General features: G+C 40.6%; 1 protein-coding gene across 1 annotated transcript in view; it reads left to right on the top strand.

Annotated features, from left to right (window-relative positions):
* Positions 1 to 1034: 1034 nt before the first annotated feature.
* CHN1 (chimerin 1) overlaps positions 1035 to 14901 on the top strand; it is a gene marked incomplete at both ends in the record, with an annotated part of 196456 nt that continues 182589 nt past the window's right edge. Inside the window, 5 exons of the mRNA XM_079710705.1 lie at positions 1035 to 1091; positions 9434 to 10045; positions 10151 to 10231; positions 10353 to 10445; positions 14007 to 14063. Coding sequence (XP_079566831.1) covers positions 1035 to 1091; positions 9434 to 10045; positions 10151 to 10231; positions 10353 to 10445; positions 14007 to 14063 — 900 coding nt within the window. The remainder of the gene's footprint in view (positions 1092 to 9433; positions 10046 to 10150; positions 10232 to 10352; positions 10446 to 14006; positions 14064 to 14901) is intronic.

Raw genomic sequence — 14901 nt, 5'->3', positions numbered from 1 at the left:
TGTGAGTGCTTGGCTCTAGAACAGCTGTGGGCTGTGACAGAAAAAGAGGAAACGGGGTTTTAAGAAGTGTTCCTGTGCAGTATAAGGTGGATATCCTGTAATATTCTTTGTGAAATGCAAGATTACAGTTCCTTTTAACTTGCTTTTGCCTTGCTTTTGCCAGATGGATGTTTTCTTGGAATACAACTCTATGCAGAGACTAGGCCATTTGGGGTCCTGGAATATATTCATCTTATAAGCTTTATCATTATTAGCCAGTTATTAACATAATTAGCACTTACCCACCCCTGAGTATTGTTTATGGAAGTATGTACCTGTAAAGCCTCCTGGTTCATCACACACAGCCAGACTTGGGATCCCAGTTGAGGCTCAACTGGAAATCCTAAAACATAAAGAAAATAATTTTCCTTACCTTGAGTCAATTATATATTTTGAAAGAGACAAATTATTTTGAAACTGAAAAATATAATGATAAAACAAATGGCTGATTTGATGAAAAAATCCAACTGTTTGGTTGGCATTGCATAGTAGACAAACACACTTTACAAAACAATTGATTGCAATTTTTTTCTCCTACAAGTTGTGTCAGTTGATGCCACCATGACTGTAGATAGTCTGGGAAGGAAATATCTAAGAGGTTAAAAGAGTTGGGCATTGCTCTGACATTTGAGAAGAGACTTAGTAAGAAGAAGACTTGTTAGTACAGGACTTGGGGCCCTACCTTCAGAGACTATTTGGCTTTTACTGAATACTGATGAAAATAATCCTCATGGAAAGAGGATGAAAAGCCATATTTGTTGAATGTCCACTCTATGCTTTATTTAATCCTCAGAATGACTCTAAAAGGCATATGTGTGTGAGTTACTTGTGTGTGAGTCCCTTGCCCAGCCCCTTCTCCCTCCTCCAAATTATATACTGGTTTTTCTTTGGGGAACTCACCTCAGCCGTGAGGTTTGGGAAGACTAATCCACTCAGGTTCAGGTTACCTGTGATTAGCTGCACTCACCCTCTCTCCCTGGCCACAGCAATGATTCATGGATGGGCACATATCCCAGTTCAGGACAATGAGAGCAAGATATTCCAGGACTTGTGTAAGACTCTCTCTTCCCTTGACTGGAGAGGTAGGGCTATGTGATGTTTAGAACCTCTGAAGCCATTTCGCTACAAGGGGAGAGTCTGAAGATACCATGAGTGGGGAAACCCTGTGTGGTGTGAAGATAGTGACTGGAGAAATGGAGAAACTAGGTCCTTGGGGCCATTTTTTGCATTGCTGGATAAGCCTTTCCTGAAACTCACCCTGACTCTGTGTTTTTACATCGCAGAACCAGTAAATTCCCTTTGTTTAAGCAATTTGAGTGGTTTTCTGCTAATTGCAACCAAAAGGTTACAAATGAAGCGATACAGAGAGTACCTCTATTTTACAGAGGAGGAAACTAAAGTCCAAAAAGATTTTAACCTGCCCCAATCACAGAGGTAGTGAGAGGTGAAGCCAAGATTGGAAGCCAGATCTTTCTAACTGTACTGTGATATTGGAAAACTTCTAGAGAGGTAGAAGATGACAATTCCCCACCCTCAACTCTGGATTCAGTCAAATTCAGTGTTTCATAAGCTACGTGTTTTATAAGGCTATGCTTCCACTCATTATCAAGAGTAAACAAAATATTTAAAAACTCTTTCTTCTACCATGCTTAGTTTCTTAGTTGTGGAAGGGTCCACTCTAGTGCTAGTCTTTCATCTTTTTATGGCTAGTGTTCTCTCTCTGTTCTCTAAGGCCTCTCTCTGAGGCCTAACTCTCTAAAGTTCAGCCTCATTTCCCCTGGATATTATGGGTTTTGAGTGATAGCTCCTGGAACTTGTTGAAAGCTAGGCTCACTCAAAGTTGAGACCAGAAATCTTAGAAGTTGGAATTGACAATTGCAATATCAGGTGGGTAGAGCTTGAAATAGGAGCCACTCTCCTCTCTCTGTCTTCAACCTATTCTACACACAGATCTCAGGTTCATCCTTCTGAAGGTCAGCACTGACCATACCACTGCACAGATATTTGCCCTGGTTTCCCAGTATCTATACCAGCAATCTCCAAAGTAGAGTGTGCATACCCCAAGGGATATGCAAGACTTCCATTGTCTCGTGGAAAGAAAAAGTAGAACTTCTACGTACAGTTATTATTTTTCTAAATGAGGAGAAAATTAAGGTTTATTAGTATTTTATGCACAGAATAACACAGATTCCCTTACTCAGTTTGGATGTTGGAAAACCCCATATCACATGCATTATGTGCAAGTTATCCTGAGGGAGGAAAGGGAGTTCCATGATGAGGTAGGGTTGACAATGCAGTTGACTCATCTTTTCTCATTTGGCTCATTGCAACTTACTACTATTTACGTGACCAAGTTAATTGGATTTATGGGTTTGTTATATGCTTTTTAACTAAACTAATCTTTACCAAGGGGACAGCTGTCTTAAAAAATCCTTTCAAAGAAACCATGCTCTGAAAATCATACTAACAATACTAACACAAGTAAACATAAAATAAATGCCAGAACCTACATGACTCCTATACTTGGTGCAAGCCCTTTGTCAGCCATAAGTAAAATAATGATGACATAGTAAGATCTGACTGGAAGTTGACCAAAAAATCAGAAATTATCGAAAAGACTTTATTTATTTTTAATTTTTATTTTTGGCTGCATTGGGTCTTCATTGCTGCGTGCAGGCTTTCTCTAGTTGCAGCGAGCAGGGGCTACTCTTCATTGCGGTGAGCAGGCTTCTCGTTGCAGTGGCTTCTCTTGCTGCAGAGCACGGGCTCTAGGCACGTGGGCTTCAGTAGTCTTGGTACATGGGCTCAGTAGTTGTGGCACGCGGGCCCTAGAGCACGCGGGCTTCAGTAGTTTCGGAGCATAGGCCCCGTAGTTGTGGCTCGTGGGCTCTAGAGTGCAGGCTCAGTAGTTGTGGCGCACGGGCTTAGTTGCTCTGTGGCATGTGGGATCCTCCTGGACCAGGGTTCAAACCTGTGTCCCCTGCACTGGCAGGCGGATTCTTAACCACTGCACCACCAGGGAAGTCCCTCAAAAAGCCTTTAAAATATGGATTTATATCATTAATGATAAACCTCACCTTAAGGGTATATTGTGCTATTATGCCTTAAGTTGTAAGCTTACAGCAATATCACACACACACACACACACACACACATATTGGTGGGTACTCAATTTGTTACTGGAAAATAAGGCAATAAAAAATTTGAGACCGGGGACTTCCCTGATGGTCCAGCGGTTAAGATTCCATGCTTCCACTGCAGGGGGCACGGGTTCCATCCCTGGTTGAGGAATTAAGATTCTGATCCCACATGCCATGCAGCGTGACCAAAAAGTGTAAAAAAAAAAAAAAAAAAATTGAGACCAGAGTTTTACATGATGCATTTAAACTTCTTGTTGCCTTAAGTTCTTGTAAAAAGCTGGCAGGGTTCAGATAACATAATAAGCATCAGTGCAACAGCTTGGCCTTCTACATATGTCCCTAGCCTCTTCTCCCGTGAGTCCTTGCTACAGCTAAACTGTCCTGCCTGCCATTCTTCTCTTATGATTGCCTACCTCTTTCCTCTTATCTAAACCTCACCTCTCCCTTTCTTTCTTCTGGTTGCCTAATTCCTGTCCATACCTCAAAGCTTCATTCCTCATGAAGACTTCATCTATCACATCAGCTGGAAATAATCTTTCTCTCTTCTGAACTCCCACGATATTTTATCTGTACACCTCTTGTGGCCCTGTCACTGTCCCATTTATGACTCATCCCCAGGGGCTGCAAATTTTTAAAGATCTGGATACATGTTTGATACATTGTTGACTCCTTTGCTGGAATCTAGCATAATGCCTGGTATATCACAAGTACTCAGTAAATATTTGTTGATTGGATGAAGGATGGATGGATAAATTCCCATCAGTACCTTGTCTTAAATGTTTAATACAAGTCCTATTTTACAATAGCATACAAAGGAGCTTTGCGAAAAATCCATCGCAGGGGTAGACAAGGTTTGAGCCCAGACTGTTTTTAATCATGGAAGTACACTTCCCTCTTTTTCAGCTCTGTTATTCAATTAGAGATTGTGTAATTCTCACCCAGAGTTCATAGCTATTTTGCTGATTTATAACTCACAATGTAATCAACTTGAATAAGTCATCTTACTGTGGACACCCACATTAACCCGAAAAACCATGGCCATGTTAGGGATATTTGATTTGTAGCCGAATCTTCTTATACCCCCTTGAAAACAAAATCTGGCAGAAATCCAACTGCTCAAGTCAAATAGACTTTTAGCTACACTGTGCATTAGTTATGCCTGGTGACCTCAGAAAAATACACACAAATGGAAATGCTGGCTTAAAGTACCATAACATGATTATAGTTCAGAACAAAAACTTTTACTTGAGAGGAGCCATAATTGCTGTACTTTTTATCTGGTGTGTTTTGGAAAACGTATTTGATTTTAAACCCATAAAAAAATTTCCAAAAGCTCTGCTATACTATTTACCAGGAAATAAGTATTCTTTTAAACGTGTTTTCAAAACAAATTAAAAACAGACCTCTTTTACCCTTTCTTTTTTCCTGATCACTTGAAACCAGTGGTCACTTTGATCTGTCAAAATAAATTCTACCACAAAATTTAAAAAATAGGACCAGTGGCTTTCAGAAAATTCTAACCTAGGGTTCATAGTCATATCTGTGGTCCTATCACCTACTGAACTAAAATTTCCTCTTCAAGCTGAGCAATTAACAAGAAATCCATTACCCTGGGTCAGGGATAGAAAACCTTTTCATTCTGCTTTTGAATTTCAATTTCCTCTCTCTTCATACCCCTACACACACACACACACAAACACACACACACGGCCCTTCTACAACATTGGAAGTGATATAATGAAGACTGGGCAAACACTGTTCTGTAATGTGCAACTCTTCAGTAATATGCAATTCCAAACTCGTGCCCCACCGGCCAATAGCCACCTCCCCTTTTAGCATAATTTTGGTGGGATTATCTTCTGCTACTATAAGAAGCACTATGGAGGGGAACTGAAAAAGTTTTCAATTCATAAGGATCCTTATGTATTTTTCAAATTTTACTTCATTTCTAAGATCCAAAATTACTCTTATGGATAAAATTTAGACACCCTCTGGTGGTCAGTAGAACACAATTAACTCTCGTAAACATTAAGTTGAATTATCTAAGCTCAAAGGCCAATTTTACAGCTTATGACATAAATATTCTTTTTTTTCCCTAAATAGCTTCATGGTCTAAATCCTTAAATTCAGAGTAAATGCTCCCTCTGTTACAAAGCAGATGGCCTTGTCCAGTGAAAGTGCTGTTTATGAATCATGAAATTCCATGCAAACATCAGGTAAGCCTCAGATAAAAAGGGGGGGGGAATTCATCCAGATTAAGTGTTTAAGGAAAACATTATTAAAAACAGACCAAATCTACTCTAAATGAATCCACGCTATGGAAATAAATACTTCAACTGGTAACATAAACATAGGAGAGAATGTCACATATTGTGAATATTGTATTTTTTATTTTTTAAATTTTTTGGCCATGGCTCATGGCACGTGGGATCTTAGTTCCCTGACCAAGGATGGAACCCGTACCCCCTGTAGTGGAAGCTTGGAGTCTTAACCACCGGACCGCCAGGTTAGTCCCTATAGTGAATATTTTAAATAAATAATTTAAACCTTAATCTGTATAACTGAGGAGGAATAGAAGAATTTTCTATCACAGCAGAAATACACTCTGATTTTTTTCAACAGTAAACCTTCTGCACTATTTTGGGAACTGTGCTAATAACACTGGTATTCCTAGGGCTTAAAGCTGTGTTGACATGATAAAGTGCTATAATTTTAACTAGTTATTGTGAGGCAGCAACTGCCTAATTAATTTCTGTTTCATTCAAAACTGAGGAACAAATCAATGTTTACCAATGGGAATGAAGCTAAATGAGTAACAAAAAGAAAACCCAAAACACTTGTGATAAGTCATTAGTTTAAAATGTAGAAAAAAATTTTCAAGGGTTGTCTAAGTTCTGCTTAGTCAACAAAACTTAAATAAAAATGAGAAACCGTTTTTAGTAGATTTGAAATGGATTGTTTGGTGCATCTTCTTAATTTTAATCTTGTTAAACCTGAAAAAAAGGTTGCTCTCTGTACAATAAATATAACATCAGTATAACATAGTGCAGATGAAACCACAGTATCAGTGTTTTAATAAAATATAACTTCTTAGTCATACTAGGTATTTATGAAACTGTAACATAGGATGCTTAAATTCACTAGATATACCAACACTGAAATATATTGAATATTCAAATAAAAAAGTCTTCTTCTGTTTTATCCATAATCCAGTTGATTTATATATTTTTAAAATGTCATAGAATGGGGCCTCCCTGGTGGCGCAGTGGTTGAGAGTCCGCCTGCCGATGCAGGGGATACGGGTTCGTGCCCCGGTCTGGGAGGATCCCATATGCCGCGGAGCGGCTGGGCCCGTGAGCCATGGCTGCTGAGCCTGCGCGTCCGGAGCCTGTGCTCCGCAACGGGAGAGGCCACAACAGTGAGAGGCCCGCATACCACAAAAAAAAAAAAAAAAAAAAAAAAAAAAAAAAAAAAAAAAAATGTCATAGAATGACAGCCAAACCTAAAAGGAACATTAGAGATAACTTAGTCCCATTCTTTTATTTTTCAAATGAGGAAGATAAGAACCAAAAAGAGTATAACATAGGTCTGAAAATTGAACAACTATTTAGCAACAGAGCAGACAAATCTGGCCCTTCTAGGTGCTTACATTTTAAGCACAAAATTAAATCTTGGAATGGAAACATAAATGTTTTGAAAAGTCAATTCATTTTTTGCCCTGTTAATAAACAGTCTAAGGCACCACCCATAATAATCACCCCCAAGTGGTTAACACCCTTCCTTACATTGAATCTGTAGCAGAAAGCCTACTCCTTAATTTCCAGCTAAGTGAGAAAAAAAACACACTCTATTCCTCATTGGATAATACAATATTATAAAAATGAATACTATTTTCAAGACATAGCACTTTGATCAAGTATAGAAAGCATTTTGTTAGAGGATAAAACCATTAGGAAGTCAATTGAAAGAATGACTTGTGGAAAGCTAGATGCTTAAAAAGGGAAACACGGCAACATTCAGCTGTATGGTTTTAAATAGTACAGTATCCTAAAAACATCTTGGGGTGTGTGTGTGTGTGTGTGTGTGTGTGTGTGTGTGTGCTGGGTGTGGGGGTGATAAGCCTTGTACGGAAAAGAGGAAGGGGAGGGGAAGATGGTCCCCACCTGAGCCCAAGCTGAGACTGTCACTAGGATTCAGCTGTGATCAGCCTTAACTAGTGAGTGCAAAGGTGGTCCTGCCAAAGCTTGGCTGTACAATGGGAGGCTAAATCTGAGCACAGGACTGTTAATTCCCCTCTGACTCACCCCTAGGATATCTCTCCAAAGCATAGAGAGAATTACCAACAAGCTGAGCTGTAGCATCAAAACCTTGATGCTCAAAAAAAAAAAAAAAAAAAACCTTGATGCTCTGTTACCTCTCAAAGAGAGCTTAACAAAGAGGGAGAAAAGTGCCTCTTAGCCTGATTGGGCACATAGTTGGGAGTTGAAGAGCACATGAAGGAAGATTCTTTTGGACAAAATTCAACTTCTCAAACTACAAGAAGACCCAAACATGTAAAATGGTTGAGGAACAAACACACCCCTTGCAACTCTGCTTCTAATACAAAACAGATTTTTCTTTTTAAATTCAAACCATGTACCCTGTAAATAGGTGGGGGGTGGAGAGTGGGAGAGGTGGTCAGGGAGAACACCAGATGCCTAAGATTTTCCTATTAGTTCTGCCACTATATAGGTGTACACATTTGGGAAACTCTTTTGACCACTGCACCCTCAGATTCCTTATCTGTATATTGGGGGGTTTGGTCCCTTTCTGTTCAAAATTCCATGCTTCTGTATGAAAGGGGAATTTAAAAAAATTAACTATAAAGGCAAAAACTTTCCTAGATCAAAAAGGATATCTGGAGGCTAACCTAAGGTCCCTGAATAGTCTATAATCCCCCTGAAATTGTGTGAAAAAATTTTGGTGGCTGTATGTATACACGTAAACATTTTTCTAGGAAGAGAGACAGTATTTTCATTGACCCTCAAAGGGAAATTAGGTACCCAAAAGTTTGGGGACCTCTGATTGAGAGAGTAAATGGTGTTTTTAGTTTTTGCTTTATCTAGTTGTGAGCAGATCACCAGCAATCTTTACACGGTTCTAAAGTCTGTCCCACAAAGCTTTCTTGAGTGTCTCATTTATCTTCATGAGCTGTGTGTTTGTAATTTTTCACGAGCAGAAAGCCTGTTCAAAATCGAGTCCTTTTCATTAAAGATTTAAAATTCTGGGGATTTCAAGATTTATTCTGATATTAGTGGCTAAAGGAGAGCCCTTTTACTACATCAGACAATTTCAGACATATAGCATCTTAAATATTTGCCCACTGATGTTGAATTATTTTACTATTTCTTTTTCTCTTGAGGTAACTGACGTGAAACAAAAGGCTGGCTCCTCCTTCCAACCTGCTTTTCTTTTTCTTCTGATCTTTGAATCTGCTGTGAAAGGATGATGAATTAACTGTGGTTCTACTTGAAGTAGTAATTTTCATTTTTATAACGATTTTGATCCTCAAGATAAATTAAATAGGAGATATTGATATAATAGTCTTAAAAGAATTAGTTGAAAAGTAGAGAGAAGAGGAAAAGGACATTAGGGAACCTGAGGAACTGAAAGAGGAAAGATGCAGCCAGGAAGAAATGAGAACCAAAGAGAAAATCTACATGATTAGATGTTGAAATAGTATCAAATCCCTAAGCAGAGAAACAAGAAAAAAGGAGGGTTAAAAATAAAAACAAAAGCAAAACAAAACCCCCCAGGAAACAATCATAGCAACTAGGGAATACTGAATTTTTGAATCCATTAAATGAAAACGACAAAAACCATCATAACCGAGCTTTTCAGTAACATCTTTTGGCTGATAATCTCAAGGCGTTATATGGCTTCTCGTTAATTAAGGCAAGGACAGAGGCGATCAGAGAACATCACAGAAAGAGTGATGTTGCCAGTGATTACCAGATAAATGCAAAAAGCTCAGGGGAACAATCTTTTGTGGTAAAGAAGTGCCAATCGGCGAGAAATGTGGATTTTTTTCCTGAGGCAATATCAAAGCGGTGTAAAGTAAAAAGAAGAAAATTAGGTTTAAGTACTTATAACAAATGATTTTAGGTATTCCCAGATGCTTTTTAACCGACGACAATCTGACCAGAACTACTCTTAGTGACTCCTAAGTCCAAATGGAGAGGAAAGCAACATTCAGTGCTTCTGTTCGACTCTAGGCTCCCTTCCCGGAGTCCTATAGCTTCACGTCAAGGGCTCCAGACTCTCCGTTAACCCCGGAGGCGCCGGGGGAGAGATATATCCTCAAACGAACCCGATCCCCAGATGACCCTGGCTGGGTCCTTGTGTTCACGGAGCATCCTCCAGCGACTCTTCTTTCGAGTAACAGCTCCTCTCTGCGCCTCCACAAATCCCATTCCAGAAATAACCGGGGATTTCAGCTAAAACGCACACTGCCCCGCCCCTCCCTGGCTCCAGGAGGCCGCCTCCCGGGCGGCCCAGGCGGCTCCCAGCGGCCCGGGGCAGGAGGGGCGCGCGCCCCCGGCGCCCGCGCGCGCCCGTTGCCATGGGAACGCACGGGGCTACGCCGCCCTAGGGGGAGACGGGAGGAGGCGCGGCGGCAGATCCAGTGGGAGACGCTATCGCAAGATGGCGTCTGCGAGGCCGCGGGATGTAGAGTGAGCGCGCCCCGCCGGGGGCTCTGCGAGACTGCTCCTCTCCCCGCCGCCGCCGCCGCCGCAGCCGCCACTGCGGCGCCGCCTCTCCTCCTGCCATTGCGCCGCGGCCAAGCCTCCCCGCCTCGCAGGTACCGGCGCCCGCGCGCGCTCCGCGTAGTGCACAGATGGCAGCGACAAGTGCCGGCTCGCCGAGGGCTAGCGGGTCCCCCCTTGTCCGGGTGCGCCTGACAATAACGCGTAAATAACTTTTTCTTGCAGCTGTGCCCTGCCTCCCGGCCTGCAGCCTCCTCGCGCGCCAGCGCCCCCACCACGCCCCTCCGACTCCCCGTTCCCTCCGAGGTGTGAGCGCATCGCGCCGATGCGGTGATCTCCGGCCGGCCTGGGAGGAGCGCGTGGACCGGCGGGCGGCGGCGAGCAGTTGCCAAGCGCCTTTACAATGGCCCTGACCCTGTTTGGTAAGTGCAGCCCTTTGGCCGCGCCGCCGCAGGTGGGCCGCGCCGCGGGGCTCGGGGGCGGGGGCCGGGGCGCCTGGGGCCGGGACGCCGCAGGCGGTGTCGGGCGCGGGCCGGGGCCGCGGACTTGGGCCGCTCGGGGCGCCGGGCTCGCTCCCTCGCGCCTCTCCCATTGTTTCCTCTCCAGGCAGGGCCGATGGGCGTGTGCTCCCCTTGCCAATTCTGGGCAGGGAGGCTCTGAGGTCCTGGGTGTTTTGTAAACGGAGGATTCTCTAAGATGCCAACTTGGGAGCGAAGTTAGCTGGTTGTTTCCAAACCTATGTTTCTCAAGTCGGTAAATAAAGGTCCTGGAAAGTTTATTCATTTTGAACAAGATGTCTGTGCATCCCAACCTCCCTGGAATTGTCAGATGCCTGTGTTGATTCCTGTTGGATTTGGGGGGAATTTTTTGGACTCGGTATATTCCTTTGGAAACAAGAATGAGTGGTGAATTTATTTTAATATTTGCTAAAATTGAAAATGTTGCTCTAACAAATAGAGTAGACAGAAGAAAGTTGGTATTGAAGATAAGTAGTCTCAGGTGAATATCTTTGAGTATTTTACGAAAGTGTTATTTCTGTGGTGTAATTACTGTAACATTATTTCAGTGGTTAAGACTTACAGGTTTTTTTGTTTTGTTTTGTTTTTCCCCAGAGTCTGTAATGACAATGGGTTGGAAAGAAGGACTGAAAAAATACTTTATTTTCTTTTACAGAAAGAGACTGTGGTACTTACGTACCTTGCTTTAAAGCTCAATATGTGAAACTCAATATGTGAAAATTTAGATGATCAAAGTATTCAGTTTTTCAAAGGAGAAAAGTCCAGTGATATGTACCTGATAGCTACAAGGACAGTCTTAGTGAGTTACTCACAATATCAAGTTTCCAGTTACATTTTAATAATGTCATTTGATCAAGCACTTTATAGGCATCACATACCACAATGCTTTTTGATGTAAATACTTCAGAGTGAGTTAATCTGCTGAAATTAAAGAATTACTTTTAGTTAACAATCTTATTTTTCAAATTAAATTTAGACCCAGAGAGGTTATTTCCCAAGGTCACATGGCCCTTTTGTGGCAAAACTGAGCCTAGGACATAGTCTCTCTATCTTCAGTCTGGGACTATGCTTACTTTGCCCAAATACCCACAGTACTAGAAATGACATTTCTTATTTGGTGGTTCTCCATGAGTGTTTTAAAAATGTTTCTTCTTTCTCTGAAAGAAATAATAAAAATCTCTTGTTTTTCAATACCTTGTATCAAATATGCATTACTTAGTAGAAGCATTTCCTTAAGTGTGGACTTTTTTTTGGTATAGAAGTTAAAAATGATGGCTTTACTCATAGTTGATATTTTCTTTTGAAGAAGAATTTATCTTACATTGTTGTAGCTAATACATAGTAGTAAAATCTACTGCAGTAAATTCTCTTTAAAACTATTTTTGACTTTCCTTCCTAAAGAGAGTCTGCATTTTCAAGGTTTGTTTTCAAAGATAAGATTTACGAATCAATGATTTTTAAAAGACTGGCATTCTCGATGAATAAAACAGATAAATTGGGGAGACATGGAGTATGTGATGAGGCTCTTTTAAATGGATTCCTAAATTATTAAATCTTTAACTACTGAGGTAGAGGTGAGGAATGGAAGAGCATGGAATTTGACCTCTAGAAGAAGGTATAAGAAACCACTCCCACCCCTCAGGATGAATAAAATATCTTTAAAATTTTAAAGTCATCTTGTGGGAATATAGAATTTAGTTTGCAAAATCCAATTTGGTTACAATTTTTAAGAACATTCCTCTGTTGTAAAGCAAAGTATATCTGTGTGCAGAGGCTATTTTCTCAGTAATGATAGAGCAGCAGTTGATCTCAAGAGTGTGGCTGCACACTACTCATCAGTCATCTGAGATGTCGGTTAAAAATGTAGATTCCTTTGCCCAGAGACCCACGGAATCTGCATTTTTATTTTTATTATTTTTATTCATTTTTTAATTTATTTTAACATCTTTATTGGAATACAATTGCTTTACAATGGTGTATTAGTTTCTGCTGTATAACAAAGTGAATCAGCTATACATATACATATATCCCCATATCTCTTCCCTCTTGTGTCTCCCTCCCTCCCTCCCTCCCTGTCCCACCCCTCTAGGTGGTCACAAGGCACTGAGCTGATCTCCCTGTGCTATGCAGCTGCTTCCCACTAGCTATCTATTTTTACATCTGGTAGTGTATATAAGTCCATGCCACTCTCTCACTTCATCCCAGCTTACCCTTCCCCCTCCCCATGTCCTCAAGTCCATTCTCTACGTCTGCGTCTTTATTCCTGTCCTGCCCCTAGGTTCTTCATAACTTTTTTTTTTTAGATTCCATATATATGTGTTAGCATACGGTATTTGTTTTTCTCTGACTTACTTCACTCTGTATGACACACTCTAGGTCCATCCACCTCCCTACAAATAACTCCGTTTCTTTTCTTTTTATGGCCGAGTAATACTCCATTGTATATATGTGCCACATCTTCTTTATCCATTCATCTGTCGATGGACACTTAGGTTGCTTCCATGTCCTGGCTATTGTAAATAGAGCAGCAATGAACATCTCTGTGTCGTTCCAATTTTAGTATATGTGCTGCTGAAGTGAGTATGAATCTGCATTTTTAGAGGAAGGGGATTTTAAAGGAACTCCTCTGTGATTCTAAGGCACATTCAAGTTTAAGGACTATTATATTAATGATAAATACTAGATTTGCTCAAACTTGCCCAGTTCAAAATAGCTTTTTGAATAGAGCAGTCCCCAAGGGTTAGAAGAAACAGATTTTATTTTAGATATTACTATTTAACTAATTCGTCTTAGTCAGAAGTATCTCATATCCCTTCTTAATAATCAACCTAGAACTGAGGAACAATGAAATAAAGTTCTAAGAGCTGGTGAAGAGAAGGTAGGAACAAGAAACTAGACAGGTGTGACTTTTCAGCCATCAAGGTCAGAGCTCCATAGAGTTTCTACCTAAGCCTCCCCAAAGTAACCATTGCCAGAACTGAGAAAAAGCATCCTGTCGGGTCATCCCTTGGCAGGAATTTCTGTCATTTATAGCTAAACGGAGCTCTGGTTTATAGCCCGGCCAACTGATGAGATTGGGAACTCAGTTGCACTTCAGCTAGGCTAGCTAAACCTGAATAACTCTCTTCTCCACCTGGGTAGAATTGGCTCTGACATTGCCCCTGCTCCCCCCCTTTTTTTCTTCTTACCATTTATTCACCCTCATCACTGCCATAGATCACTTCTAGTATTTAGGATTACACTGTAATTTGTTACATTCTTTCCTCACACTCTTCTACTGCCATGGAAACCTTTCATTATGCTGCTCTTTTTGGCATCTTTCACTATCCTGACACACCTGCCTATGGGCATCTTGGCAGAGATCCTTTGGAGCAGTTAAATGGGAATGGAGTATTCTTTGTGGTACAGTTAGGAAATGTTCTGATTTCCATTACTGTCCTGACATTAAAATGTATTTTTAAAAAGACAGCTGTATATTTTCAGTACGATTTATTTGACAAAAAGCTAATTTTATAGGAAACTCCCACTTGAATACACTCTCTGCTGACATTTTAATTTTTCAGACATTGCTCATCAAGGAATATGAGAGGGAGTTACCTAAGCAGCAGAGTGCTCCAATGGTGAGAGCCCAGCTACTTTTTTTAGAATGTTTCATCTTTTCAGCTGTCATTAAAATCACCATCCTTATTTAAGTACTTGTGCATATTCCTTCTTTAACTGGTGTCAAAAAGTTAACATCTCAGCTTAAAATTTTTTCTTTTAATGTTTGCAGACTTGGTACTATGTAAGAGAGATAAAAGAATTATAGTTGTTATACCTCTGATAGTCATCATCTGTGTACAGTGTAAGAGGAATGTTGGTTATGCAGTTTTTTGAGGCACATCTGTCCCTGCAAATAACCATCCTATAAGCATTCTAATCTTTGAAGATAGTGATATGCGTAATTACAAACATTTGACATATTTGTCAAGAAGAGTTTCAGTTTCTTTTAGATCAGTATTTTTCAACCTTTTTTTTAAAAAATCACCCTCTGTAAGAAGACTTTTAGACATTTTTTCTTAATTGTTCTCTCCATGAGACTCTGTTTATGGACTGTATGTTTGTCTGCTTTATGCATGAATAGAGTAAAGTTTTTTGACTCCCAGAAGCAAAGTTTTGCTCCCTTGAGGGCAGTCTTACCCCCATTGAGAATACATGTTTTAGACTAATCTAAAGCAATCATAAGATAATTAGTTAGGCAGAAAAATACTGTTTGGTTGTGCTTTATATGTCATATAATAATAGTTCTGAAGGAATGACATAAGGACAGTAAGCTATATGTTTTTCACCAGATTGATTTGACTTAAGTATTAACAGTTTGGTTCATCTTTTTTTTTTTTTTTTTTTTTTTTGTGGTACGTGGGCCTCTCACTGTTGTGACCTCTCCCGTTGCGGAGCACAGGCTCCGGACGCGCAGGC

The sequence above is a fragment of the Hyperoodon ampullatus genome (genome assembly GCF_949752795.1).
Source record: "Hyperoodon ampullatus genome assembly, chromosome: 8".
Classification (NCBI taxonomy): Eukaryota; Metazoa; Chordata; class Mammalia; order Artiodactyla; family Ziphiidae; genus Hyperoodon; species Hyperoodon ampullatus.
This window is presented reverse-complemented; position numbering and strand designations above follow the sequence as displayed.